This window comes from Geotrypetes seraphini, chromosome 6 (genome assembly GCF_902459505.1).
Source record: "Geotrypetes seraphini chromosome 6, aGeoSer1.1, whole genome shotgun sequence".
Classification (NCBI taxonomy): domain Eukaryota; kingdom Metazoa; phylum Chordata; class Amphibia; order Gymnophiona; family Dermophiidae; genus Geotrypetes; species Geotrypetes seraphini.
Window position 1 is genome coordinate 179135591 of NC_047089.1, and position 27391 is coordinate 179162981.

Consider the following 27391-nt stretch of genomic DNA (forward strand, 5'->3'; position numbering starts at 1 on the left):
GTAATTAAGTCTCAAATCCAAAAGTTTGGGTAAAACACTAGTCTACAAAACAAAATTCTAATTCTGGAAGCCCCAAAAGTGCAGCCAGACTTAGGCATTGTTGCTACCATGGTTATGCTGTTCAGCGCGTCCTATGGCCATGTCCCATTCATAGAGGTAAAGCAGAAAAAGTAAGAGTAGCTTTTTATAATATAAATGTTACTAGGCCAAATGAAATATAGGAGCTCTGAGGAAAGGACATATTCTGGTCTGTCTTGGAAAGAGGAGATGGCAGGTCTAACTTAGATGAAGGAAAACAGACAAAACTGGCTGGTCCAAAAAGTGGAAATGGGGAGGTGGTGAAGAGAGATTTTAACCTGCTAAATATGGACTGGAATATCCCAGATCTTGCATTCCTATCAATGGGCTTTCTCCTCAGACAATGATATTGGACCCTACAAAGAAAGGGGTTGTCCTGAACATGGTGTTTATATAAGGAGTAAGCAAGTTGACACAAAAAAAATGCCCAACATGGCCATATTTCAGCAATGGCAGCAACTGTCAACTGAAAAAACATCAAATTAAAAATAAAACTGATACTGAAAACCTTAGATTTTAGGTGGTATATAAATGTGTTAAATAAATAAAAATAATGAAATGCAATCAAATAGTGTTCTTCAGACTACATTTTGTGAATCACAACTGCCTCTCTTGTGTTGTCACTAAAAAAAAAAAAAAAAGACAGAGAAATCATTCAAAGATCAAGACAGAACACAGAGAGAGGCAGCCCTGTTTCTGCCCCAGTGACAAAAAAAAAAACGAGTTTTAAAAATCATCTCAGGTTTTGTGCATCTAGGACCATAGATACAGGCAGAGGACAACCAAAACTGGTGTTGCATATCTATTTGATGGATATGGCCATACCTCTGCTCATAACTTAGCAGAAATAAGAGCAATAATAAGAAGGCTTTCAGCTAGGGATACCCATGGTTTCTGGCCATTTTATAATAGATGGTGGGTAGCTGGTGACCTTGGGGGAGGGTGGTTTGGGAGGGAGGGAGGGAATTGAAAGGAGTAGCCTAGTGGTTAGAGCAGCTGCCTCAGCACCCAGAGGTTTTTGTGTTCAATTCCCACTGAAGCTCTTTGTTATTCTGGGCAAATCACTTAACACTTCATTGTCCCAGGCATGGCAGGATTAATCCTTCGATGAGTCCTAGGCACACAAGTACACTGGGCACCCTGGCCTTGCCCGGCCCCACCCTGTCCATGGCCTGCCTCCACCCGTCGGGCTATGAAACTGAATACTAAACTAACCTATTCCAAAATAAAATACATTTTTTCTACCTTTGCTGTCTGGACATTTTATTTTTCTACCATGCTGGTCCCAGTTTCCAGTTTTTCTTCTGCCTTTTTGTGTTGTCTGTTAATTTCTTTCCAGTGCATGCTATCCATTTGGCTTTTCTCATCTCACTTGCCTTGTTTCATTCCCTCACTACGCCTGTCTCTGATATATTTATTCCCTTTTACATTTTTCCCCTCCTTTTTTTTTCTTTTCTGTTCCTGTCCACTCAAATTTCATTCTGTCTCACCTTTCTATTTTTCAACTTTCATCTCCTTCTCCAGCCTTCTATTCCCTGTTACCTTTCATCTACACTTCATTATCACATTTCTACCTTTGTAGTCACTATCCTCCTCTCATTCTTCTCCTTGCCACTCTTCCCCTTGATCTCTCCCACATGGTTCCACCATTTCCAGCATCTCCCATCCCTCCACACTTGTTGATCAGCATCTCTTCTCTGTCTCTCCCCTCCACCATTCTCCTGGCCCATTTCTCTTCCCTCCCCCCTACAGTGGTCCATCTATCTTCTTTCACCTCATCCAGTTCTGCTCCATTTTTCCAGCTGTTTTTCCTTACTCCTGCCCCATTATCCAACATATCTCCTTCCCTCCCCTAAACAACATTTTTATCTCTCTTCCCTCCTTGTCCAGCACTTCTCCCTCTTTGTATAGCTCATGCTGTAAAATGCAGCAGACGTCCCTAACTAAACTTTACTCACAAAACCCCTAACCTCCCCCCAAAAACCCCACAAAGATAAAAGCCTTTTTTTCCTACCTTGACAGGACCTTCCCTACAGTCTCTTCCCCCCCCCCCCCCCCCCCGGCTCCCCCCCCCCCCGGCTCTCAATGCTGTCTGCCCATGTCACCTTCTGCTGCACGGCACTGCCCACAAGTCAGCAGTTGCACGTGCCTGACGCCCTTCTTCCAGACCCAGGTGCCCTGCAGAATCCATGGGCTGCAAAACTCCTGGCCCTGTCAGTCTTCAGGGAGTTCCCCAAAGCCTCCCTACATAGGCCAGTATTGTCCCATGGCATACCTGGCTCCTTCAGCCACAAAAATCTTATTTTTTCAGCCCCATGCCTGACCGGCTCCTGGTGCCCTCCAGGCATGTGCAACCTGATGATGTCAATACTGTGCATACACAATGATATCACTGGGCAGGCACAGCAGGTGCAAACACCAACAGAGCCCTGACAACAGTAGCTATGCTTCCACTGCCACCCCGGTCCTTGCAACCATGGTTTCTCCTGCCCTCCCTGCACTTCTCCTGCTGCCTCTCCATCTGCAACAGAGCAGATCTACAATCACACTCCTCAGCTACGGCCCACACAGCTTTTTTCCAACGTCCCCAATGTCTTCGGGACACACAACCACTACTGCGGCTCCAGCATGGCCCCATACTGATGATCAGGTATTTTTCTTTTAAAAAAAATTTTAACCCCACAGGGGTTACATTACAATGAAGAAAAAGTTGATGCCGTTAGTCTGGGATAGGGGTGACAAAACAGCAGCAGAAGATATCCCCTGTAACCTCTGTAGTAGCCGATGATTTCAGAGCAGCGCATCAAGCCCCCCTGACCTCCTTGCACTCGAGGCACATACCTACTGGGTAAGAATGGGTTCAGCTGAGGGAGGTCTTGCGTCGCCTCTTGCCTCGCCAATCTGCTTGACTTCTTTGAAGGTATGAATAAACATGTGGCTAAAGGCAAGCTAATTGATGTAGTGTATCTAGATTTCCAGAAAGCTTTTGATAAAGTTTCTCATAAGAGGCTCCTGAGAAAATTAAAGAATATAGGATTGGAGGCAATGTTCAATTGAGGATTAAGAACTGGTTAATGTTTGGACAGAAAACAAAGGGTAAGATTAAATGGCCATTTTTCTCAATGGAGGAGGGTAAATAGTGGTGTGCCACAGGGATCTGTACTGGGACTGGTACTATATAACTTATTCATAAATGATCTGGAAATTGAAACTACGAGTAATGTAATTAAATCTGCAGATGACATTAAACTGTTCAAAGTTGTTAAAACACATGCGGACTGTGAAAAACTGCAGAAGACCTTAGGAAATTGGAAGACTGGGCGTCCAAATGGCAGATGAAATTTAATGTGGACAAATGCAACGTGATACACATTGGGAAGAATAATCTGAATCATAGTTACCAGATGCTAGGGTCCACCTTGGGGATCAGTTTTTAAGAAAAATGTGCAGCGATGGCCAAGAAAGCAAACAAGATGCTAGGAATTATTAGAAAATGGATGGTAAATAAGACTAAGAATGTTATAATGCCCCTGTATCACTCAATGGTGCGACCTCACCTTGAGTATTGTGCTCAGTTCTGGTCTCCTTATCTCAAAAAAGATATAGCGGCACTAGAAAAGGTTCAAAGAAGAGTGACCAAGATGATAAAGAGGAGAGAATTCCTTTCTTATGAGGAAAGTCTAAAGAGATTAGGGCTCTTCAGCTTGGAAAAGAGACAGCTGAGGGGAGATATGATTGAAGTCTACAAAATCCTGAGTGGTATAGAAAGGGGACAAGTGGATCGATTTTTTTATTGCATCAAGATTTGCAAAGACTAGGGGACACTTGATGAAGTTAGAGAGCAATACTTTAAAAACCAATTGGAGGAAATATTTTTTTCACTCAGAGAATAGTTAAGCTCTACTTTTGCCAGAGGATTTGACAAGAGTGGCTAACGTAGCCGTTTTTAAAACAGGTTTGGACAAGTTCCTGGAGGAAAAGTCCATAAACTGCTGTTGAGACAGACATGGGAGAAGCCACTGCTTGCCTTGGATCGGTGGCATTGAATGTTGCTACTATTTGGGGTTTTGCCAGGTACTTGTAACTTTGGATTGGCCTCCGTGAAGACAGGATACTGGGCTAGATGGACCATTGGTCTGATTCAGTAAGGCTATTCATATGTTCTTACCATTTAATATAGCCCTGGTCCCAGGTATAAAATAAGTGCCTAAGATATGTAAATTGTTTTGAATGTAACTACACACAGAAAAAAACGATATATTGAGTCCCATCCTCCTTTACCCCAACCCTTAATCTTACAAGTTGCCTTTTAATAGGAAATTACTGGTAAAAGTCCTCATCACCCTATAATTACCTCATGTATATTCTTCCTGGAATGTGAACTGCTTTGAGGTACTGCAGCATTTGCTGAAGGATGGTCCTTCTCCATCATCATGCTTCGACCACTCTCACCACACTGCATTCAGCAGGACAATATTTCTCTTTACCCTGTAAAGACAATAGAAACCTCCAGAACTAGGGGCTACAATATGAAGCTCACAGAGGAAAGACTTGGGAATGTCAAAATATACTTTTCTTGTGGAAAAGGTGACAGATGCTTGGAATACCTTAAGACAGTGTGTTGCAAATTTTTATGTCGCAGGACACTAATCTTGGGGCCCTGGCTGGAGGGCACCCAGAAGTGTGTGGACATCAACACGATGTCATATGCATGTGTGATGCCTTCACGTCAATGTCTGCGCATGTGCTGATGTCCTCCAGCTGCGGCCCTGTGTCTCCTTTTACTGCCGGTGGGGGGGAGGTGCTGCAGGAGGAGAGGTGAGGAGAAGGATAGAAGGTCTAGTAGCACAATATCTCTCCAATTACCTAGAAGACCACCACATTCTGCATCCAACTCAATCTGGATTCAGAGCTAATCACAGCACAGAAACACTACTGGTATCTTTACTAGATATAGCCCGACAGCACCTCAGCAAAGGAAACAAGTTACTAATCATCCAACTCGATCTTTCAGCAGCATTCGACTTAGTAGACCATCCCATACTACTCCAGATACTAGATGCCATAGGAATATCAGGTAGAGTTCACAACTAGTTCCAAGGTTTCCTTAAAACAAGATCATACAGAGTTAAGTCAAAAGATCTTATATCCGACTCATGGTCAAACCCCTGCGGAGTACCACAAAGATCCCCACTATCGCCCATACTATTCAACCTCTTCATAGCTTCCCTAGGCACAGCCCTAGATGCTCTAAATATAACATCATTCAGCTACGCGGATGACATAACCATCCTCCTCCCCTTTGACATCCAAGACCCCATCTCCAATGGACGCCTGAAAACAATACTGGAAACAGTAGAAAAATGGATGATGAACCATAAGCTGAAACTGAACGCGGATAAAACCAAATTCCTACTACTAGAGAAGGAAAAAAAACCATCCCTAACAGAACTGGAAGTAAACGCAATCAAATATCCAATACAGAGCACCCTCAAAATTCTGGGAATACAATTAGACAGATGCTGCACAATGCAGACACAAATCCACAAAATCATACAAAAAGCATTCTTCACCATGCGAAACCTAAGAAAAATAAGAAAATTATTTAACAAAGAACACTACAGGATCATTGTCCAATCCCTTATACTTAGTATCTTAGACTACTGCAACAGCCTCTACCTACCATGCCCAAACAACATGATAAAACAACTACAGACCGTTCAGAACACAGCCATCAGACTCATCTACTCGCTTAGCAAATTTGACCACATCACCGCCGCCTATGTAGACTCTCACTGGCTACCGATAAAAGCAAGAACTCAATTCAAATTCTACTGTCTACTATTTAAAGTAACCCATGGTATTGCCCCCAGTTACCTAAACAACCGCCTATACCATTACCTCTCACCCAGAACAAGGAGAACTCAGAACCTATTCACCTTCCCCCCTCACAATGGTACCCGACGTAAGAAACTATACGACAACCTTCTAGCGACACAGGCAGCGAAAATTGACCCTACCATCACCAAACTGATGATCAAAACAACAGACATTAAAGTGTTTCGAAAAGAAATCAAAACATTTCTATTCAAAAAACACTTCCCTACATACTAACCTCCACCCTAGTCGCACATGCATACTCCCTCGTGAATACCACATTAGTCAACTCCTCAAACCATATCTCCAATATATATTCAGATACCTAAATAAGCAACCACCATCTGTATCCAGTAAACTTCTTCCTTCAATGTTATGTAATTATCTTCTGTTACCCGAATGTATTGTTATTCTCCACTGTATTCTGTAATTACTTGAATCTTTGTTATATAATTCTCTCGGAAAAATCCAGATATCTTCTAATTTGTAATCCGCTTAGAACCGAATGTATTGTTATTCTCTACCGTATCATGTAACTTACTTGAATCTTTGTTATGTAATTCTCTCGGAAATGTCCAGATATCTTCTAATTTGTAATCCGCTTAGAACCGCAAGGCACAGGCGGAATAGAAATCACTAATGTAATATAATGTAAAAGGATCAGTGTCACCAGCAAGGAGGAGAGGTGCAGGCTGACTGACTACAGGACATGCCTCTCACCGCCAGAGGCACATCCTGTAAGCAGTCAGCTGGCACCTCTCCTCCTCGCCAGCATCTCGCGATCACTGTCTTAAGAGATTGGTTATACAACTAAAAAATGTTAATGAACTTTAAAATCTTATGGGATAAACACTAAGGATTCTTACTTGCAAATAGTTTCCCCATAGCATGTGTGTTATCGAAACCCATCTCAATTTTCTATATACATATCCTTGTAACTCGTTCTGGGCTCCTGGGGAGAACAGGCTATAAAACTAAATAAATAAATGAAGGGATAGCAGAAGCATGACCTACTGGTGACACAAGCCAAAAAGTAGCTAAGGTCTAACCTGAATGCACTAGCAGTTATGTAAAAGAGATTAGGTTATTACATTGATAATATCTTTTCAAGTAGATGGGAATGGTATGCTGAACTGTAGGGTTGCCCATGCCTGCTCGTGAGCATTCTGCAGATGTTAATCACAGCTTTTCAGCATCTCCTCCTTCTACCCAGTCTCTGCTGCCCCTTCAGTTTGAACTAAAGAGAGCAACAGCCCAGGAAAAGGAGAGGTATGGAGAACTCCCCAAAATCAAGTGTCTGATCAGCTCAGATTAATTGAAAAATCACTGAACAGTAATGCAAATGAAACATCAATACCAGAAAAAAATTAAAGTTAAACAAAAACATAAAACAGCCTAAAAAGTTATGAAGCTTAAAATTCCTCACTTCTAAATATATGCAGAGACTCTTCATGATCCCATAGTCTGACCGACAGGAAAATTCTAACTGTGAAGCTGACCAGGAAACATAAGTCAGACAGTAGGTGCATCCTATAATTGGTATGCTAAACCTTAGGGACGTACATAAGCAATCACCAAACTATCGTGTGGGAAAGATGAGCCTGCTCGAAGTTCAGAGAGCCCGAAAGTGGCATCCTTCTGTGCTGCTATGTCCACCCTGTAGAATTTGGTGAAGGTAAGAAAGGAGGACCAGGATGCTGATCTACAAACCTCCTCGGGTGCAATCACCCAAGTTTCGACTCAAAGAGTAGGCCACTCCACTTGTTGAGTGTGCCTTCAAGGAGTCAGGCAGTTGTTTGTTGCAACCAATGCATGCAGAGGATATAGCTCTATAATTCCATCTACAAATGATAGCCTTGGAGACAGACCTGCCTCGCCTTACCTGATTGGTTAACACGAACAGATGATCTGAGACAAGAAACTCATTGTTTTCCTCCAGGTAACATAATAGCACTCTTCTGACATCTAAAACCTTTAAGATATTGTCCTTTTTCTTAGACCCAGTGGGGCGAAATGTTGGCAATTTAACTTCTTGGTTGACATGGAACACTGAAAAGACCTTTGGAAAAAAGAAGGGAACCATACATAAAGTCGCTCCTGCTTCCGTGATCCAGAGAAATGGTTTGCCATACAAAAGGGCCTGCAATTCTGAAACCCTTCTGGCCAAAGTAACCGCAATCAAGAAGACTGCTTTAACCGTCAAATCCATAAGGAAGCTTCCTGTAAGGATTCATACAGGCTCTGCTGAGTCCCTGTAAGTACACATTAATATTCAAGGATGGAAATAGTGCTCGAGTCTGCTACTTGAACTCTAAAGGATGCCACTGTCATTCCCTTAACTAGACCCTCCTGCAGGAACGCCAGTGTGGACAAGATGGGGGCATTGTCCGGCTCTAACTTTTCTTTGCTGCACCAGTGCTGAAATGTCTCACATGCCTTAGCATATGCTGAAAACATTATCAGCTTTTTGGCTTTAAGCAAAGTATCCTTGTGGACTAGCACTGCATACTCAAGAGCCATGCTGTAAGACCAATGCATCCCAGATCTTTTAGGGCAATCAGCCCCTGTAAGAGCAAGTCTGGATGCACGTGGAATCTGTGACTTTGCTCATTTGTAGGCGAATGAGTTCCACATACCATGGCCACCTGGGCCAATCTGGTGCTACGAGGACCACTGGTCCTGTGTGATGAGCTATGCGGTGGATCACCTGGCCTATCATGGGCCAAGGGGGGAACACGTACAACAGCCCGATCTCTGTCCTTTGTTGAACCAAGCGTCTAGACTGGCACATATTTTCAACTAAAGAACCGATCTGCCTTCTTGTTTATCACAGTTGCTTCAGGAAAAAGGCTTGGCCTTCTGCCATGTTGAATAAGACACCCGGGGACTGTGCCTGCACCAGGTGGCTCTTTTAGAGGTTCACAGTTTATCCCAGACTGTGCAGCATCTCGACTACTGCTGTACCCACCTTTTCTCCTTGTGGGTGGGATGGTGCTCTGATGAGTCAATTGTCCAAGTATGAGAGAACCTGCCAACCCACTCTACAGAGATAAGCAGCCACCACCACCATAACCTTGGTGAACGTTCGGGGCGCTTTTCCTAGCCCAAAGGGAAGTGCTGAGAATTGATTTTCCAGTACATGGAATCTGAGGAATTTTCTGTGTTCCGGGAAAATGGGGATGTGAAGGTAAGTTTCTGCCAAATCTAGGCAGCCAAAAATTCTTCTAGCTGCACTACTGCAATGACTGAGCAAAGAGTTTCCAGGAGAAAACGAGGAACTCTCAGAGCTGCATTGACATGCTCAAGATCCAAAATGGGCCTCCGCTCCTCTGAGCCTTTCTTTGGCACGACAAAGTATATGGAGTATCTTCCGGAGCCCGAGTCATCTGGAGAAACTGGTTCTATTGCTTGGATATCTACCAATCTGCGTAGTGTTGCTCTGATCCCGTTTGCTTTCTCTGACCAGTCAGAGAGAGGCTGTGCAAACTCTATCTTGTAACCCAATTTGATCATGTCCAGAACCCAGTGGTCAGACGTTTACGCTTTCAAGCCTCCAGAAAATCCAAGAGCCAACCTCCAATCTTCAGAGGAGCATTGTGAGAGTTGGCATCATTGTGGCTTTTTAGCTGGCACTGTGGAGCGGGAACTTGAAACTTGGTTTTTTTATCAAGTATCTGGTGTTCATTCAGAAACTTGGTCAGTTGATCATAGATACATTTTCAAAAATTTTTGCTAGAAATGGTATGCTTGAAATTAGTCAATAGTTATTAATTATTATCGCTGCATCTAGTGAAGGATCCTTTAGCGAGCAATATATAGAAGCCTTTTTTTGTTGTTAGAGCAGATGACATGGAGCCTTCATCAAAAATCTTGTTCATTATTCCGCATATCATTTCTATAGAGAAAGTTCTCATACTTTTTATTAGGGTGAGATGACAGCAATCAAGAGAGCAGGATTTGCTTACTCTGCTCTCTAGGCTCAAAGTCAAGATTTAGGGCTCCTTTTATGAAGGTGCGCTAGCAATTTTAGCGCACGCTATAGCGCACACTAGCTGAAAAACTACTGCCTGCTCATGAGGAGGCGGTAGCAGCTAGCACACTATTCTGCGCGTTAAGGCCCTAATGCGCCTTTGTAAAAGGAGTCCTTAGTTTCTTGAACTCAGACTAGTGTGTGATAGAATTAGTGCATTGTATTATCTCGGTAGAATACGGCATTTGTTTGAAACCTTCTGTTATCTTTTCTAATTTTTTTATCAGACCTATTACTATCATTTGGGCTGGGATGGGACATGCATTGGATTTATTAACAATATTGCTGCTGGTTAAATTGTGCATTGTAGAACAGGGTTCGTGAGAATGTTTCTTAAATCTTTTTGTTATAATATTCTTTCGGAATTCTCCATACTGTCTCACCATAGATTTACTTGGATTTATTATAGGATTCTAAGTCTTGTTGGCATGGAGTCTTGTGCCATTCTCTTTCTGATCTAAACAGCCTCTTCTGAGACTTTGCAGCTCATCATTAAAGGTATGAGAATTGCCCCATGGTTTAATTGCTACTTCTTGTTTGGGTGCAATTTCATCTAAAGCAGAAGACAGAGATTCATTCCACAGGTTAAATGCTTCAGTGGCGCTGAGGTGCTTTATTCCATTAAGTTTTTCTTTCAATGTGGACTCAAGATTAATTACTACAAATGGTGCTCATTTTGCTATGTCATGGGTTCCCATTTGTTGTCTCTCTCAATCTTAAATTACTACTACTTAACATTTCTATAGCGTTGAAAGGTATATGCGGCACTGTACATTTGACATGTAACAGACGGGCCCTGCCCTGAAGAGTTTACAATCTAGTTTAGACAGATAGGACATATAGGGATAGGGGAGTTCCATGCAGAGAGAATGATAGGAAGGACATAGGTAATTGAGTGTTCTGACCAAGGAACAGCTTCAATTCAAGTTTCAAGTTTATTTGTTATTTGATTAATCGCCTATTACAATTACTAAGCGATGTACACATAATAAAATAAATTTCTAAAATGTACATAAAATAGAGAGTAACGTTAACAAGGGTATAAAATCATCAAAAACAAACTAATTAAAACAAGGTAAATAATACAAAAACAAGCAAACAATAGGACTAAAGGGGAAGAAATACAATGTTCGATAGGAAAGAATCAACAATTAAGGTAAAACACAAAAGGAATGGGAGGGCAAATAAATAGTTGAAGATCAAAAATGCATAAAAGAGCAAATGATGAAAGAGCAATTAACATTTCAATTAGGTATTGAACGCATCTTTAAAAAGAAAGCTCTTAAGTTGGCTCTTAAATTTTTCCAAATTCTTCTCCTCTCTTAAATAAAGTGGGAGTGAATTCCAAGTCTGTGGCGCTGTTACAGTAAAAATGAATTGCCTTCGAGTGTTAATAATTTTAAGAGAAGGAATGACCAACAAAAGTTGGTCATTAGATCTTAAAAATTTAGGAGAATTATATGGAATTAAAACTTTGTAAATAAAAGCAGGGGTTTTATATAATCTTTCTAATATTAATTATTGAGTGATTACATCACATGTCAACAAATAAGATGTCAACAGTCCTTCATTTTTTGTGCATTGGCTGATTAATTATTTATTGTCCAGCTTAGAGAATGCATCGTTTCTAAGAAATCCAAGATATAGGAATTTTCAGTTGCCTTGTTAACATGTATATTAAAGTCACCTAAGAAATATTAGGTTATGTGGGAGTGTGTGGTGCAGTGGTTACAGCTATAGCCCCAGCACCCTGGGGTTGTGGGTTCAAATCCTGCACTGCTCAAGTCACTTAATCCCCCAGTGCCCCAGGTACATTAGATAAAAGTGTGAGCATGCCGGGACAGATAGGGAAAAATGCTAGAGTACCTGAATAATTTGTAATCCGCATAGAATTGTAGGATATGCGGAATATAAATAATTAAATAAATAAAATAATTCTCTTTCTTGTAGAATGTGTCTAGTGGTCCTGGATGCCAGGGTTTTGCATCTGACTCTTCAAGTTGCTTGCAGAATGCTATCAATCATCTTTTGGTCCAGGGCCACTACTGCTTCTTGACCACTACTCTCATGCAGAGAACCAGACTCTGGCAGAGAAACTGCATCCTGGGACAATAGTGGCATGGAATCGGACTTTCCATTCTCCCAGTCCATATCAGACTGAAACTCCTGGGGTATATGCTGAGAGATCCCCTGTGCCACTGCCTCCATCATGCTGAACACAGACACTGAGGACCCTCGGCAGTTCAAATAGGCATTCCACATAAGGTTCACAAAATCTGGGGTAAAGTCTTGTACTGGGGTCTCAAGGCTCCCAGCAGGGATGCCCTACCGGTCCTCCTGGGCTCTGCGATCACTGCATGTCTGAGCTTGGCCAATGCACCTTTGGAGGGTTGTAGAAAGAGTCTCATCCCTTGGTAAGGCGCCTCCAGCAGATCCCCAGCCCTGGGGGACTAAGAGGTCAATCCCAAGGCTCCCGCCCCTCCCCCACATGCTATGTTGCATGCAGGGCATAGACGCTCCTCAGCCAACCCTCCAGCACAAACCTGGCATGATATAAGAGTAGGAAGGCCCGAGGGTCCATCCCTGTCAATTTTAAGTAAAATCAAGTTGTTTTGAGGCAGATGAAGGCTTTTGAACTAAAGATATTTTTAAAATCCAAGATGGCCACTGCCAGTAAAATCACACCTAAAACAGCCCATGAGGACTTCCCTGCCCCGAAGTACAAAAAATGCAGGGAAAAGGATTCTAGAGATGAGAGACCTTAGCTATGGCTGAAGAAACCATCAAAATCCACTTTGGGGGACAGGGGATCCCCCCCCTCAGGCACTGAGCCTCCAACTGACCACTTAGAAAAAAAATATCCAACAATAATAAAGCCACAGAACAGAATAGAAACACTTCTGAACAACTTTCTTGCAGAAAAAAACCTGAGGGGGCAGGAACAGCTCCCTGGGAAGGAGGCAGAGTTCAAAAGATGATTGACAACATTCTCCAAGAAACTTGCATGTTCAGATGCAAAACCCTAGCATTCAGGACCACTGGACGCATTGTACTAGAAAGATGATTAATTTCATCTTGAACCCTTAAGATGTCTTCAGATAAAACAGCCGTGAAGTCAGTCATCAGTAAGTTTGGGGCACAATGGCATAAAAGGATATTCTGATGTTTTGATCTCAATACCTTGCATGGGTGTGATTTCTAGTTTGGTAAAATTATATGATTCTCTACAGATTACAAATGTTCACAATCAAGGGACAACTAGTATGAGATCTCTGATCCTCAGGCTGACTCCCAAACTACAGAAACCCAGTCCCCTAGGATTCAAGCAAACCATCCATTTGATATGAGCTTCTAATGACCAAGAACTAGGCACTTCACCAACTCACTTCAGCATCTAACACCACAAGCAAGAGCCATTTGACCAAACCCTCCAACCCCTAAAGAAAGCCAAGCAAGCATTAAAATCTCACCAGTATCTACGGAGCTCTCATAAATATCACAGGCAAAAGAAGTCAGATGAGTGCAGCATATTGGGTTGGATTTATTGTCCTTGATATACCACTACAAATGTATTAAGCAGTTATCTATAAAACAATTACAGTAACATTACTATGAAAATTACAAGACAATAGCATTGCAATAAAAACAGTTATATAATATAACTATAAAGTACTTTTTCATTTTCAACCATGACCTCAGATCAAAAATTTACAGATTCATAGTATTGTTGGAATAAAATCGACCTGAGTAATTTTCAAAAAGCATAGTAAGACAGGTCATCATCAAAATTATCCCTCAGTATCCAAAGTACTTTCACCCCATAGGTGAGACCCACCTCACCCACTCAGACCTTCCCATCTCACCTCAATATCCAAAAGCACTAACTCCACAGGCAAGACCTTCACTAACCCAGGCAGACATTCCATCTCCAATCAGTAACACCATGTACTAAACTGAATTCTCTGTGGGGGTGGGAAATCATCTCGTACGAATAAATTCCTATAATTATATTTTCAGCATTAAGAATAAAGAGATAGAAATCAATTGCTCCAGAGACGGGGCAGCACAAAAACTCAACTAAACACAACCACTACCCAAGGGATAAGGATTAAGTTGAATTATTAAAATGAAAAGCTTTCAGATTGGCTTCTTCCTCCCACTCTTCCCTCAGGTGAAAATGCAGAAGATGAGACAGGCACACAGAGAGAGGCAGAAAAGCTTAAACAGACACTTACACAGATTAGAATTGCCACTAACAGGCTGATTCAGTCCTACTTTTTCTCAACTGAATGTATGCATTTATAGATCTAGTTTTCAGAACCGAATCAACCTCTTTGGATGCCCTGAAGGGAAAGCATAATTCTAACAAGGATACTCATAGACATGGAACAGAAGCAAACATACTCAGCATAAGCACAGACGTGCACAGATGCACATAAAAATTTTTAAAATATCATCTATTAGTTATCCTGCCTGATTTTCTAAGTCATGAAATATCAAAAATTGTCTCTTGAGAGCTCCTAAGTCTAGAAACGCGATGACCACAAAGAGAACAAACATTTTGGAAGTGTACTTCCAAAATTTGTAATTAATGAAGCAATGTGCAGCTTAAGAATTAGAAATTTTCTTTCCTTATTGATCGATATTTAACATCCCTATGGCATTTGAAGTTCATTACTGCCACAGTATGCACAAAACTAACCCATTTGGTGAACTTGCCCCTGAATGAAATACAGAATTATTAAAAACACAGATGGTAAGAAGGACCATTTATTTGGTCTATCTAATCAGGTAACATGTGCTTGCCTACTGAACTGTCAAAGGTCTTATTTGATCCAGGGTCTCCTATCTTTGTCACTTATTCACTTGAATTCTGCCACAGTTTTGGTTCCTAAAACTTCTTCAGGAAGTCCACCACCCTTTTGATGGTACACATTCTTTGTGTTCAACCCTTCCACTTCATCTGATGACTCTGTCTTTGAACATTCCATTCTATGGAAAATGTTATATTTTTGTACTTTATTGAAGCCTCCTGAAAATTTGAATATTTTAAAATACCGGTATCTCCCTTTTCTCTTCTGTTTTTCTTAAAGTTGCCCACTGATATTCAAAGCGATATTACCAGGCAGAGGAGGCTCCTGGCCAGTTAAATTGCTTCTGACCATCTAAGTTAAGCATGTCAAACTCAAAGGTTAACATGGGCCAAATAAGGCTTATGTGGGCCGCAAAAAAAAGCAAAACTCATTTTTCATAGAAATTTAAGTTTATTTTGAAAAGTTGGTTTTTCCAGCCATTGAAGGAGCTCCATCTGTAGCTACAGAAGTTAGTTTTGACAGAGGTAAATTGTATTTTTGCAAAAATTCATAAACACAATTTAATATATCTTGTCCCATTAGTACCACGCCATCAGTATCTTACCTAACTTGACCATTTATTTTTTTCATCAAAAGGGGACATCTATTAATTGTCAGTCCTGCCCCCAATCCCGCCTTAGCCCCACCCCAATCCCGCCCTAGCCCCGCCCCCAATTTCTTCCATTCATTTTTCATGTACACATAATATCTTATTAATTCATAATGGTAACCATAAAATTTTTAAAAACTACAAAGCTCACTATATGCAGAGAAAATGTTAATTATTTATATTTGGGGGGTTTTCAAAGATGACTTTAAAATATGCAATTTCACCTCAGTAACTATAGAAAAATAGACAAATATAGTGCAAAATATAGACAGTAGATATAAATTCTCAAAACTGACACATTTTGATCACTAAATTGAAAATAAAATCATTTTTCTTACCTTTGCTGTCTGGTGATTTCAAGAGTCTCTGGTTGCGTTTCCTTCTGACTGTGCATCCTTTCTTTCATTTCTTTCTTACTTTCTGCACTCAGGCCCAACAATTGTCGCTTTCTATTACTTCCCTCCTTCCTTCCTATGTACTTAGTGCCCTCAGTGCCTCCTTCCTATGTCCCTCTCACTGCCTTCCAGACTTTGTCCACCCCCACCCCCACCCCCGAAGCCAGCCTGCCTGCCTGCCTGTCTACCTCCCTCCCTCCCTGGCCAACGCCAGCCTGCTTGCCTGCCTACCTCCTTATCGCGCAAAATAAAATAAAAGCCTCCCTCCTTCCTTTCCCCCGGTCCGCTGCTATCTACCTCCCTGCTGCTGCTGCCGTAATCACCGACACAAAGTCTTCTTTCCAATGTCAATTCTGACGTTGGAGAGGACGTTCTGGGCCAGAATTGACGTAGGAAAGAAGACTTCATGTTGGCGATTAGCGGAAGCAGCAGCAGGGAGGTAGATAGCAGCGGACCGGGGGAAAGGAAGGAGGGAGGCTTTTTTTTCTTTTTGCGTGCAGCAAGTAGGGACAGAAAGTGATCGTCTATCCCGTTGTCCCCGAGCACAGCTTCGGGACGCTGTCCCTGAAAACGGGACATTTTGGCGTCCCGAAGCTGTGTGTGGGGACAACGGTCAGGGGGTCTGAAAATGGGACTGTCCTGTTCAAAATGGGATGTATGGTCACCTTAATTTTACCAAACACAGAATAATTGCACAAATTAATAAGTGTAACATAAATAAACCTATACTCATATTTTTATTGGAATCCAAAAGGTGAAATATTTCCTGTTAGGCGCACCAAGCAAGTCAATACAAGACTAATGGTGTGGTAGGTATTATTATTGTCTGATTCACTGCCAGTATTAATGGGGGTAAGTAAATAGTGAATTATGAATAGAGGCGTGAACTTGTCTCGAGTACGAAAGGCGTCCGCATCATACTGTAGTACTTAATAAGAATAAGCAACTGGTTATACTCGTACGATGTATCATTGTTTTCGACTGCCTTAGATAGGCAACTTCTTAGCGCCGATGGATTGCATGAGAAATTTTGCAACTCTAGTTACGACTTACTGGATTGTGAATTGGCAACAAAGTTCTTCTCTAATTGTGCCAGTGTTGTATTTAAAATTTTATATGGGACTTTTTTCCCACTACTTACTTTTTCTTTCAATTCCCAATAACCTCTTTCCTCTAGGGGAATACACAAATTTAAATTAGTATTCCCTTCTATTAGGGGTATTAAAACCATAGGTAGGCGCTCTCATTCTATGTCATTTGCCTTGGTAAAAATCTGGCATGATCTCCCTTCAGAAATTAGACTTCTCCCTTCTCTGACATTTTTTCTGAAAACTTTAAAGACATATCTTTTCCAGAAATTTTTAACTGATAAATAAGGGATTGTAACAGATGAATTTTCTGTCCAATCATTGCTTTCCTTTGTCTTTTAATTAATTTTGTGAACCGGATTGAATCCTTAGTGGGAATGACCCGGTATATAAGATTAAGGTTTGGATTGAATAATTTAAAAAAATGTCTAAGTCCCTTTTTGGCCTAAGGCTTTAAGTGCCCAAAGTAAGCAGCAGGGAAAAGTCCATTCTCAAAAAAAACATCCAAAATGTGGGCTTTTTCAATAATGGCCTACCTGTACATTCAGGTGTTTAATCACCCAGACCACCATTGCATCTGCCTTCAAGCCCTATTCTCAAAAAAAAAAAAAAAAAATCGTCCAAGTCCCAAATGCCCAAAACAAGACCTTTTAGGCGCGGGAGGGACCAGTCCTTCTTATAAAAGCACAATTCTCTAACCATCGTCTGTCATAAGCACTGGTTAGAGAATCATTGAACTGTCTTTCCCCCCCCCTGCAACGATCGCAGCAGGAGAGATGCCCAATCTCTCCTGCTGCACCTGCCGCAACCCCACCAGAATGATCGTGGCAGGAAGAATGCCCAATCCCTCCTGCGGGGCACCCCCGAACTCTCCCCCCAAATGATCACAGCAGGAGGGATGCCCAGTCCCTCAAGCCGGACAGCCCCACCCCCCAAAGGTAGCCATCCAGCCCCCCAAGACTACCCCCACCGGACCCCCCACCCCAAGGACCCCCCCTAACCCCAGCTGGACCCTCACCTGGACCCCCCTAACCTTTTTTAGATGGCTGGCCTGGTCCTTCCTACGTCCAGCTGGCAGGCCCACCTTCACTGGAATGGCGGAGATGCACGGGTGAGGCCTAAGGCCCTAATTGTCCAGGCACTTAAGAACCCTCCTAAAGGAGGGGTCTTAGGCACCTGGGCCAACCGGAATCTTAGGCCCATCTCCCAGTGCATTCTGGGATGCGCTAGGAGTGGCCTAAGATTCTGATTGGCCAGATCCCCTAGGTCACCCCCCATAGGAGGGGCCTAGGGGATCTGGCCTTAGCACCCCTGTGCATACGGAAACCCAGTTTAGTACCCTATTCCCAATCTAACACTTCTCTCTATTGTTGCTACTCAAGATTTTAGGTAAAGAAGATTTTAAACTTATTACATGATAGGGTCCAACATCTGAGGCCCTGAAAAGGTTAGTTTTTAGATGCTGCTCAATTATGAATTTGAAAAATTATTGTTTCACGATATTCTTCATAAATAAAACTTGCATAAAAATATCTGAATTATAATAATATCCAAATTTGTCCAAGTGATTATTTTAAAGTTTGTTTTTCATCAAGCCACAACAGCTTGCACATCACATCCATGTCACATGCATTGCATTATTCATATGATATACATGCAGCATGAACATCACATTGATATAATTCATGTGACTGCAATTGTGTCAAATAAAAAAATCCATGCTACCACCATAACCTGCTGGGACTGCAAAACTCACACCATGCCCACTAATGCCAGAATAAATTGGCCTGACTACAGTGCACATGACAAGCAGGAAGACTGTGAATTGGCAGCAGTGGCGTAGCCAGATCTGACATTTGGGGCAGGCCTCCAGCTAATATGGGCGGGCACTATATATATATATATATAGATACAGTATGAGTAGAAACATAGAAACATTATGGCAGATAAAGGACAAATGACCCATCCAGTTTGCCCATTCATAGCATCTATTATCTCCTCCTCTCTCTAACAGATACAATGTGCCTGTACCACACTTTCTTTAATTCAGATACAGTCATTGTCTCTACCACCTCAACCGGGAGACTATTCCACGCATCTACCACCCTTTCTGTAAAAAATTATTTCCTTAGATTACTCCTGTGCCTATTACCTCTTAATTTTATCTTATGCTCTCTAATTCTGGAGCTTCCTTTCAAATGAGATTTGCCTCATGCACACTGGCGTAATAAGGGTGGGGTAGTCTGCCCCAGGCGCCATCTTGGTAGGGACACTAGCGTCCATCCTTCTCTCCGCACACATGGCAGAAGGGGGCGGGGAAGGAGCGGATGGGAGAGCAGAGAAGAGGGTGGGGAGGGGCACCACCACCCCAGGGGCCATTCACCCTCGCTACACCACTGCTCATGTGCTTTTATGCCAAGTAGATATTTAAACATCTCTAGCACATCTCCCCCTCTCCCGCTTTTCCTCCAAAGTATATATATTGAGATTTTTTAAGTCTATCCCCATATACCTTATGACAAAGACCACCGACCATTTTAATAGCCTTCCTCTGGACTGAATCCATCCCATTTATATCTTTTTGAAGGTACGGTCTCCAGAATTGTACATAATATTCTAGGTCTCATCAGTCTTATACAGGGGCATCAGTATCTCCTTTTTCCTACTGGCCATACCTCTCCCTGTTCACCCTATGATGCTTCCAGCTTTTACCATCACCTTTTCAACCTGTTTTCCACCTTTAGATCATCACATACTATGATACCCAAGTCCCACTCCTCTTTTGTGTACAAAAGTTCTCATCCCCTAAACTTTACCATTTCCTCAGGTTTTTGCAGCCCAAATTCATGACCTTGAATTTCTTAGCATTAAATCTTAGCTGCCAAATTTCATATCATTTTTCAAGCTTCGTTAGGTTCTTCCTCATGTTATTCACACCATCATGGGTGTCTACTCTATTGCAGATTTTAGTATCATCCATAAGGTGACCATACGTCCCATTTTCAATGGGACCATCCCGTTATTGGACCGACTGTCTCGTTGTCCCGACCCACCACTTTGGGATGCTGAAATATCCCATTTTTAGGGACAGCGTCCCAAAGCTGTGCGCGGGGACAACCCACCGGTGATTACATCCCCTCCCTGCTGCGCTAAAGCCTACCTCTCTCCCTCCAGCATCAATTCAACACCCCTCCCCGGTCCGCTGCAGCCTCTGCTTTTTGACGCCCAGAAGATTGGCTGGCCCGGAACTTCCTCTCCAAAGTCAGAATTTACGTCGGGAAGAAGGCTTCTCGATGGCACGAAGCAGCGGCTGCGATGGACCCGGGGGGGGGGAGGGGTGGTGTTGAATCAGCGCAGCAGGGAAGGAGGCAGGCTTTAGTGCGGCAGGGAGGGAGGGAGGCAGGCAGGTAGGCTTAGGGGGAGAGGATGGGACAAAGGCTGGAAGGCAGTGAGGGGGACATAGGACAGAGGCACTAAGGGCACTTAGGACATGGGAAGGGGCACTAAGGACATGGGAAGGGGCACTAAGGATATAGGAAGGAGGCACTGAGGGCACTAAGGACATAGGAAGGAAGGAGGGAGGGAATAGAAAGGGACAATTGTTGGGCCTGAGTGCAGAAAGTAAGAAAGAAAAGATGCACAGTCATAAGGAAACGCAACCAGAGACTCATGAAATCACCAGACATCAAAAGTAGGAAAAATGATTTTATTTTCAATTTAGTGATCAAAATGTGTCAGTTTTGAGAATTTATATCTGCTGTCTAAATTTTGCACTATATTTGTCTATTTTTCTATAGTTACTGAGGTGGCATTGCATATTTTAAAGTCATCTGTCTTGACCTCTTTGAAACCCTTAAATATAAATGATAATTAACATTTTCTATGCGTACAGTGTGCTTTGTGGATTTTCTAATTTTATGGTTACCATTATGAATTAATAAGATATTATGTGTACATGAAAAATGAATGGAAGAAATTGGGGGCGGGACTGGGGGCGGGGCTAGGGTGGGATTGGGGGCAGGACTGACAATTAATAGATGTCCCGTTTTGATGAAAAAAATAAATGGTCACGTTAATCATCCACAAAGAGGCAAATCTTACCTGACAGCCCGTCAACAATATCACTTACAGAAATGTTAAAAAGAACAGGCTCAAGAATAGAAGCTTGAAACACACCACTGGTAACATCCCTTTCCTCAGAGTGATCTCCATTGACCACTACCCTCTGTCGCCTTCCACTCAACCAGTTCCTTACCCATTCCATCACTTTGGGGTCATACCGAGGGCACTCAGTAACATTCGCCACCTTCCAGTCCTCCGGAATCTTTCCCGTTTTGATCAACAGATTGGCTATTAATTGAAGCAGTTCAGCTATGGTCTTTTTCAGTTCCTTGATGACCCTCGGATGGATGCCAGGGATTTATCACTCTTAAACCTGTCAATCTGCCTGCATATTTATTCTAGACTGACCGTTAACCCTGTCAGTTTCCCGTTTTCAATTCCAGCATATAGCCTGTTGGGTTCCGGTATGCTGTGTATATCGCAAAAACATGTTCTCTCTATTGACAATTACTTTGTCCTCCTTTAGCGCTCCCTTTATTCCTTGGTCATCCAACGGTCCCACCGCTTCCTTCGCAGGTCATTTCCCTTTAATATATCGAAAGAACGGCTTGAAGTTTTTCGCCTCCTTGGCTATTTTTGACTCGTAGCTTCTTTTGGCCCCTTTTACCGCCTTATGGCACCTGCATGATGTTACTTGTGCTTATTCCAGTTTTCATCCGTTTTTGATCTTTTCCCTTCCTTAAACAAGTTTTTTTTGTCTCTGATTGCTTCCTTAACCTCTACAGTGAGCCACACCGGTTCTTTATTCTTTTTCCTCTTTGATCCCTTGTTGATACGCAGTATATATAGATTTTGTGCCTCGATGACCGTATCCTTAAAAAGAGACCAAGCTTGCTCTATCATCTTTACAGTGTTTATCCTCTTCTTAATCTTCCCCACCATGTATCTCATCCCTTCATAATTCTCTTTTCGGAAGTTTAGCACCATGGCCATTATTCTGGACTGATGTTTCATCCCTGTTTCCAGGTTGAAGTGGATCATATTGTGATCGCTGTTTCCCAGCGTCCCTTCTACTTCTACATCCTGTGCCGGTCCTCGCAGCCCATTTAGAATTAAGTCCAGAATTGCATTTCTTCTCGTGTTTTCCTTGACAAGTTGTTCCAGGAAGCAATCACCTACAGTTTCCAAGAACTTGGTCTCTCTAGCACAGCCGGAGGTGCCTAGGTTCCATTCTATCCCCAGATAGTTGAAGTCACCCATGATAACTGCGTTGCCTCCCTTGCAGTTGCGTTTAACCTCATCCGTCATTTCTCCATCAATTTCTTTGGACTGCCCTGGGGGTCGGTAGTAGATGCCTATCCTCGTTTCCAGTCCATTTGTTCTGGAATTTTGACCCATAGAGACTCTAACTTATCTGTCTGTTCTGGCATGTTCTCTCCAGTAGATTCAATTCCCTCTTTGACATATATGGCAATGCCTCCTCCTTTTTGATTTACTCAGTCTCTTCGGTATAGTTTGTATCCCGGTAGCACCGTGTCCCAGACATTTTCATCAGTCCACCATGTTTCCATGATGCCGATGATGTCAACATTATCCTTTTGTGCCACAGCTTCTAATTCACCCATCTTATTTTTAAGGCGCTTTGCATTCGTGTACATGCACTTGAGTTTTCAGCCTGTTCCCTTCTTACACGTCCTTCCCTCTTGTGTCCCTTTCGGTCTGTCTTGTCTGCGATCTGGTGAGTCTTTCCCTCCATCTTCCTGCACGGAATCCTCCGGGTATACTGGTTCCTGAATCATCGACTCTCTCTCTCGGTCGACTATTGGCTTTCCCCTTCTTCCTCGTTTAAAAACTTCTCTCTTGATACAAAGACTGTTTACAAACTATCATCTGCTTCTGCGCATATCCCACAGCAACAATTATTTTCACAAGGTAGTGTTGTAGTGCAGTGGGAAATATTTACATTTTATATCAACTTCATTCAAGACACAATGCACTAAATTTCATAAAAATCAGTCGAGTTCTGTGGAAGATACGACAAAAAACATTTTGTTGTGGTTTGGGGTTGTTTTTTCCCAGTTCATAGTGTATATTTGTCTGATCAACTTTAAGATAGACTTATGTATTATCACATACTATAATGGCAAATATCTCCACACATTACAGCAAAATAGTTATAGCAATGGCAAATATCCTTCAACACTAAATATAAAATTTTTATTATTATTACTAAAACCACCCCAACATAGAAATCTACTAATATAAAACATTTGTGTTTTAATTAAAACCTTCCTGAGTACTGGTAGTTTTAATTTAAAAAAAAGAAGTTTTATATTTAATGTTGAAACTCACCAACATTGAATATAAAGCTTTTTTTTTTTATCTTGCCAGTCAGACTCAGACTAGCCCATCCCCACTAAAGCCCCTCTGCATTCTATGTTTTTACCTGAGCTTCAGGGATGTGGCCTGTGGCCCAAGGAAGCCCACCTGGCACTGGAGAAAAGTGGTTAGCTGCAGGAGTGCTGTCACACTGGGCTTTGCAATCTCAATCTTTGGGGTAGTAAAGCTCACTTTTAGGGTGGTTCGTTCATCTTATGCATCTCTGTGAATGCACGTCCCTAATGTCTGACTACGTTTTTAAGAGTTAATCACAAGCAGTAGTCCATCAGAAAGGTCTCCGCTTGTTTTTGCTGAATGCAATTTCTGTATCTGTAAGTGGGCTCACACAGTAACCATACTGTACTTCTCATTCCTGTACATTGAGGATCTAGTTTTCCTTTCTTACACAATGACCTGCTTCAGGCCATTTTCAGTTCTGCTTTGCAGGAATCTAAATCCATGCCTGAAGCGATGCGACTGTCCAGAAATAACATACAATACATAGAAGCAATATAAAGTGTTACCTTTTGATTCAACATTCCTTGACTAGTTTCCTTCCATGGACAGGCTGAGAAAGAGCCCTGTTAATTCCAAATCTGCACAAGAAACTGATTAAACTAGTGCAATAAAAAGGTTGTACCACACATTTTCTTTTCATTCTTAACCCTTATTCCCTCAAGAAAAGCCCTAAAAAACAGCTGTGCCCTCAGGAAAGATTTACAAAGTAAGGAGGAGAAGTGGCAGGGGCTACAGGAAGCAGGGGGAGCCTGGGAAGAACTGGAATGTAGGACCGAGCTACAGACTCACCTGTGCTAGGCTGGAGCCTGGGGGACCCCCCAGCAGCTGCTTCCCTCATGCACAATCAGAGTGCAGGAGTGCTGCTCAGCCTCCCCCTTAATGACCACTTGTTATTATAACCCGCAGATGAATTAAGGTTCTGGTCCCGGTCCTGGCCCGATGCCCAAGTCCAACGCTGCCACTGGCTCTCCCCCTGCAGTGCCTCATTCACGTTCGGTCTCAGGCCCGCCCAATCTCTCTTACCACAGTAATGTTCTATACAGCTGCAGTCTGTCTAAGGCCCACCCAATCTCTTCCACCGCAATAATATTCAGCCTGAAGCAGACACTGCAGCTGTGCAGAATATTATTGCGGCGGGAGAGACTGGGCAGGCCTGAGCTGAGATTGGGCAGGCTAGGCCCATCCTTAGCTACGCCCGATTGGCAAATGTACACGTCAGTTTTCTTTTTGAATGGAAACAGAGGCAGCTTTGATTGTACCACAAAAAGGCAATATACAGTATTAAGACTCTCATAAACAAGTAACAAGTTAGGTTTGTTTATTACAATCTCTCCAGTATTTTTATGGGTAATGCATCATTCCCACCCACCACTCTCCCAGTATAATGTGATGTGATGTATGTGCCACTGACATCTTCAAAGACATCCTTGAAGCAAAGTGCCTTCGAAAAACCTTTATTTTGCACTTCCTGCTTAGCTTGATAGAAGAAACTGTTCCCCAAAAAATGTAGGAAAAACACAACACTACAGTTAAGAAAAAACAGTAGATTCCTTACTGAAATAATAGATACTGTATATAGATGGGTCAAAAATAAGTAGATCTACTGGGGGATAAAAACATAGCAGTGGTGGAAACTCTGCTTCTCACTTCCCCATTTGAAAACAGTACACTGATCACCCACAAAATTGGAACTCAATCCCCTCCCAGAGACACTTGGCACTAAAGTTGCCAGGTCCGCGGTTTTCTCGCCCAAATGCGCTGCTTTGGAACACTGGTTGTGGAAAATTTTGAGTAGCTGTGAGTTGTGGTTTTTTTGCGCTGGTTTTAGATTTTTGTGCTGCAATTTGGACTGCATCATGGCACAGTATTTTCAAGTCGGCTCGGCACGCGAACCCACCCCCCTGCAGCGGAAGAGATGTCCACTCTCTCCCGCTACCACAACAAATACACCCCTGCCTCTGATGCCTCTCCTGCTTTCCTTGGTTTAGATGGCCCACCTCTTCAAAATGGACCTTCCCCTCCCCGGTGCATCCTGGGATGCACCAGGGAGGGGCCTGAAGCTCTTATTGGCCTTAGGCATCAGAGCCAATTAGAGCCTTAGGCTCCTCACCAATGCATCTGGGGAGGGGCCTAAGGCTTGGATTGGCCTAGACACATAAGGCCCCTCCCACAGGAGGCCAATCTCCGTGATGCACTGGGGAGGAGGATGAGGCCTATTTTGAAAAGGCGGGCCAGCTGGCCAGAGGGAGTAGGCATCCCTCCGATCAGTCATCTAAATCAAGATAAGGGGGAGAGGGTGCCGGGCGTCGAAGGCAGGGGGGATTATGTGCTAGCGGAAGAGAATGGGCATCTCTCCCACTGCGAGGGGGTTCGCTTGGCAGCAGGAGAGTGTGTGCATCTCTTCGCTTGGCAGCGGATGAGAGTGGACATCTCTCCTGCTGCAGGGGGGTTTGCATAGCAGCGGGAGAGAGTGGGCATCTGTCCCACTGCAGGGGGGGTTCGCTTTGTAGCGGGAGAGTGGGCATCTCTCCTGCTGCTGAAGGGGCTATGTATGCTGAGGGGGATTGTTGTGTTTTTGGTTTGATTTTATTCTTTTTTGCGTTTATTCTTCGCATGTACCCATCACTATCACCAGCAATAGGCATATGCAAATTTAGCGAGCCTTTGCTACTCTACGCCAACCTCATTTTCATGAGTGTTTTTTTGAGAATGACTCATTTTTTTTAAATCGCTACCAGAACGGCTGCAATAGCAGCCCCATCGTTTGTTTTAACATGGTTTATTGAGAATCTAGGCCTTGTTTAAAGCCCTGGAAGGAGACTGTGCCAAATGAAGTTAGCTGGCATGAGAACTTTTAAGGACCCCTCATACACTGGGCGGTTTGGGGGTTGCTTTTCAAAGTATTTGGATTAAAAAAAAGAAAAGGTATCCGGCAACACTGCTTGGCACCTGTGGGGGCTCCCTTCCCCCTCCCCCATTCATTCAAACAAACTAAACACCCCTGCGCCCTCTTCTCTTCACATAAGCCCAGCAGCTCTGACCTGCGCCAAGAATTCAAGTGAAGTTCTGAACATATTCGATACGCAGGACAAAGGTTACCATATGGCTCCATAAAAGTAAGGACGGATTGAGATACCCGGGTTTTATTTCCATTGCCCGGATGTTTCAATCCGTCCTCCTTTTTCCGAACCCTACGCAGGACTCACCCCACTTCTCCCATGATCACAAACACAATTTACTTCCCTTCATCCTTCGTGCAACATCCGGTGGGCATGCATTCTGAACCTACCCGGCAATCCCCAAACTCATCTCAATACGGAACGGGACTCGCTTCTTCTGAAGCCGGCGATGCACCCCTGCCTTCAATCCTCCAGCTACAAATTTTAGAGGGGGGTGTTTCTCCCGACCAACAGGGGGCGCAACGACAGTCGTCCTATGAGGAGAAAAGCACGTGCGCGCGCGCAGCCCTCGCAAAATTCCAAGAAGCTGGGCCTAGGAGAAAACGGATTAGCACGAGGTAAGTGGATCGTATAGTGTTAGGAGGAGATGGGAAAAGCCCAGCTGTGTAAGGAAACTGCAGCATTTGGCGGGATTTTGCTCCTCTATCTCCCGCCAAAAACGAATAGACTTGGTTAGTCGAAGGAAAGTAGCCAACCCTGGATGTGCTGTTAAATGAGCGGAAGGAAAGAGGAAACGAGTTTGAAGAAGATGAATGGAGGACGGGTGGAGGCAAAGGTGAGGGAGGAGGATAAAGTCGAGGAAAGGAGGTTTGGATAACAATGGGGGGGGGATTTTGGGAATGACCGAATGTGGTGGAGAAAATTAATGAATCTTAAAGAAAAACAATTGCAGGTGGGAGAAATAGAAATGGATATTGCAAGGCGGAAGTAAAAAAAAAAAGAGTGAGAGAAAGAAGTGCTTCGGAGATCAATTTGAGAAAAGAGAAGGATAAATTTATTTATTTAATTCGTTTTCTATCCCGTTTTCCCCAACGAGCTCAG

The 27391-nt window shown here is 42.9% G+C and overlaps 1 protein-coding gene across 8 annotated transcripts in view; it reads right to left on the reverse strand.

The window, feature by feature from the left end:
* GPAT2 (glycerol-3-phosphate acyltransferase 2, mitochondrial) overlaps positions 1-26814 on the reverse strand; it is a 137465-nt gene extending 110651 nt beyond the window's left edge. For 4 of the 8 annotated variants that reach the window (XM_033947452.1, XM_033947451.1, XM_033947450.1 and 1 more), the window contains exons 1-2: positions 26680-26814; positions 4433-4566 (exon numbers count right to left, since the gene is read on the reverse strand). In XM_033947452.1, the coding sequence (XP_033803343.1) occupies positions 4433-4482 (50 nt within the window). In that variant the 5' untranslated portion in view covers positions 4483-4566; positions 26680-26814. The other 4 variants (XM_033947453.1, XM_033947448.1, XM_033947454.1 and 1 more) reach the window with 3 other exon arrangements.
* Positions 26815-27391: the final 577 nt, after the last annotated feature.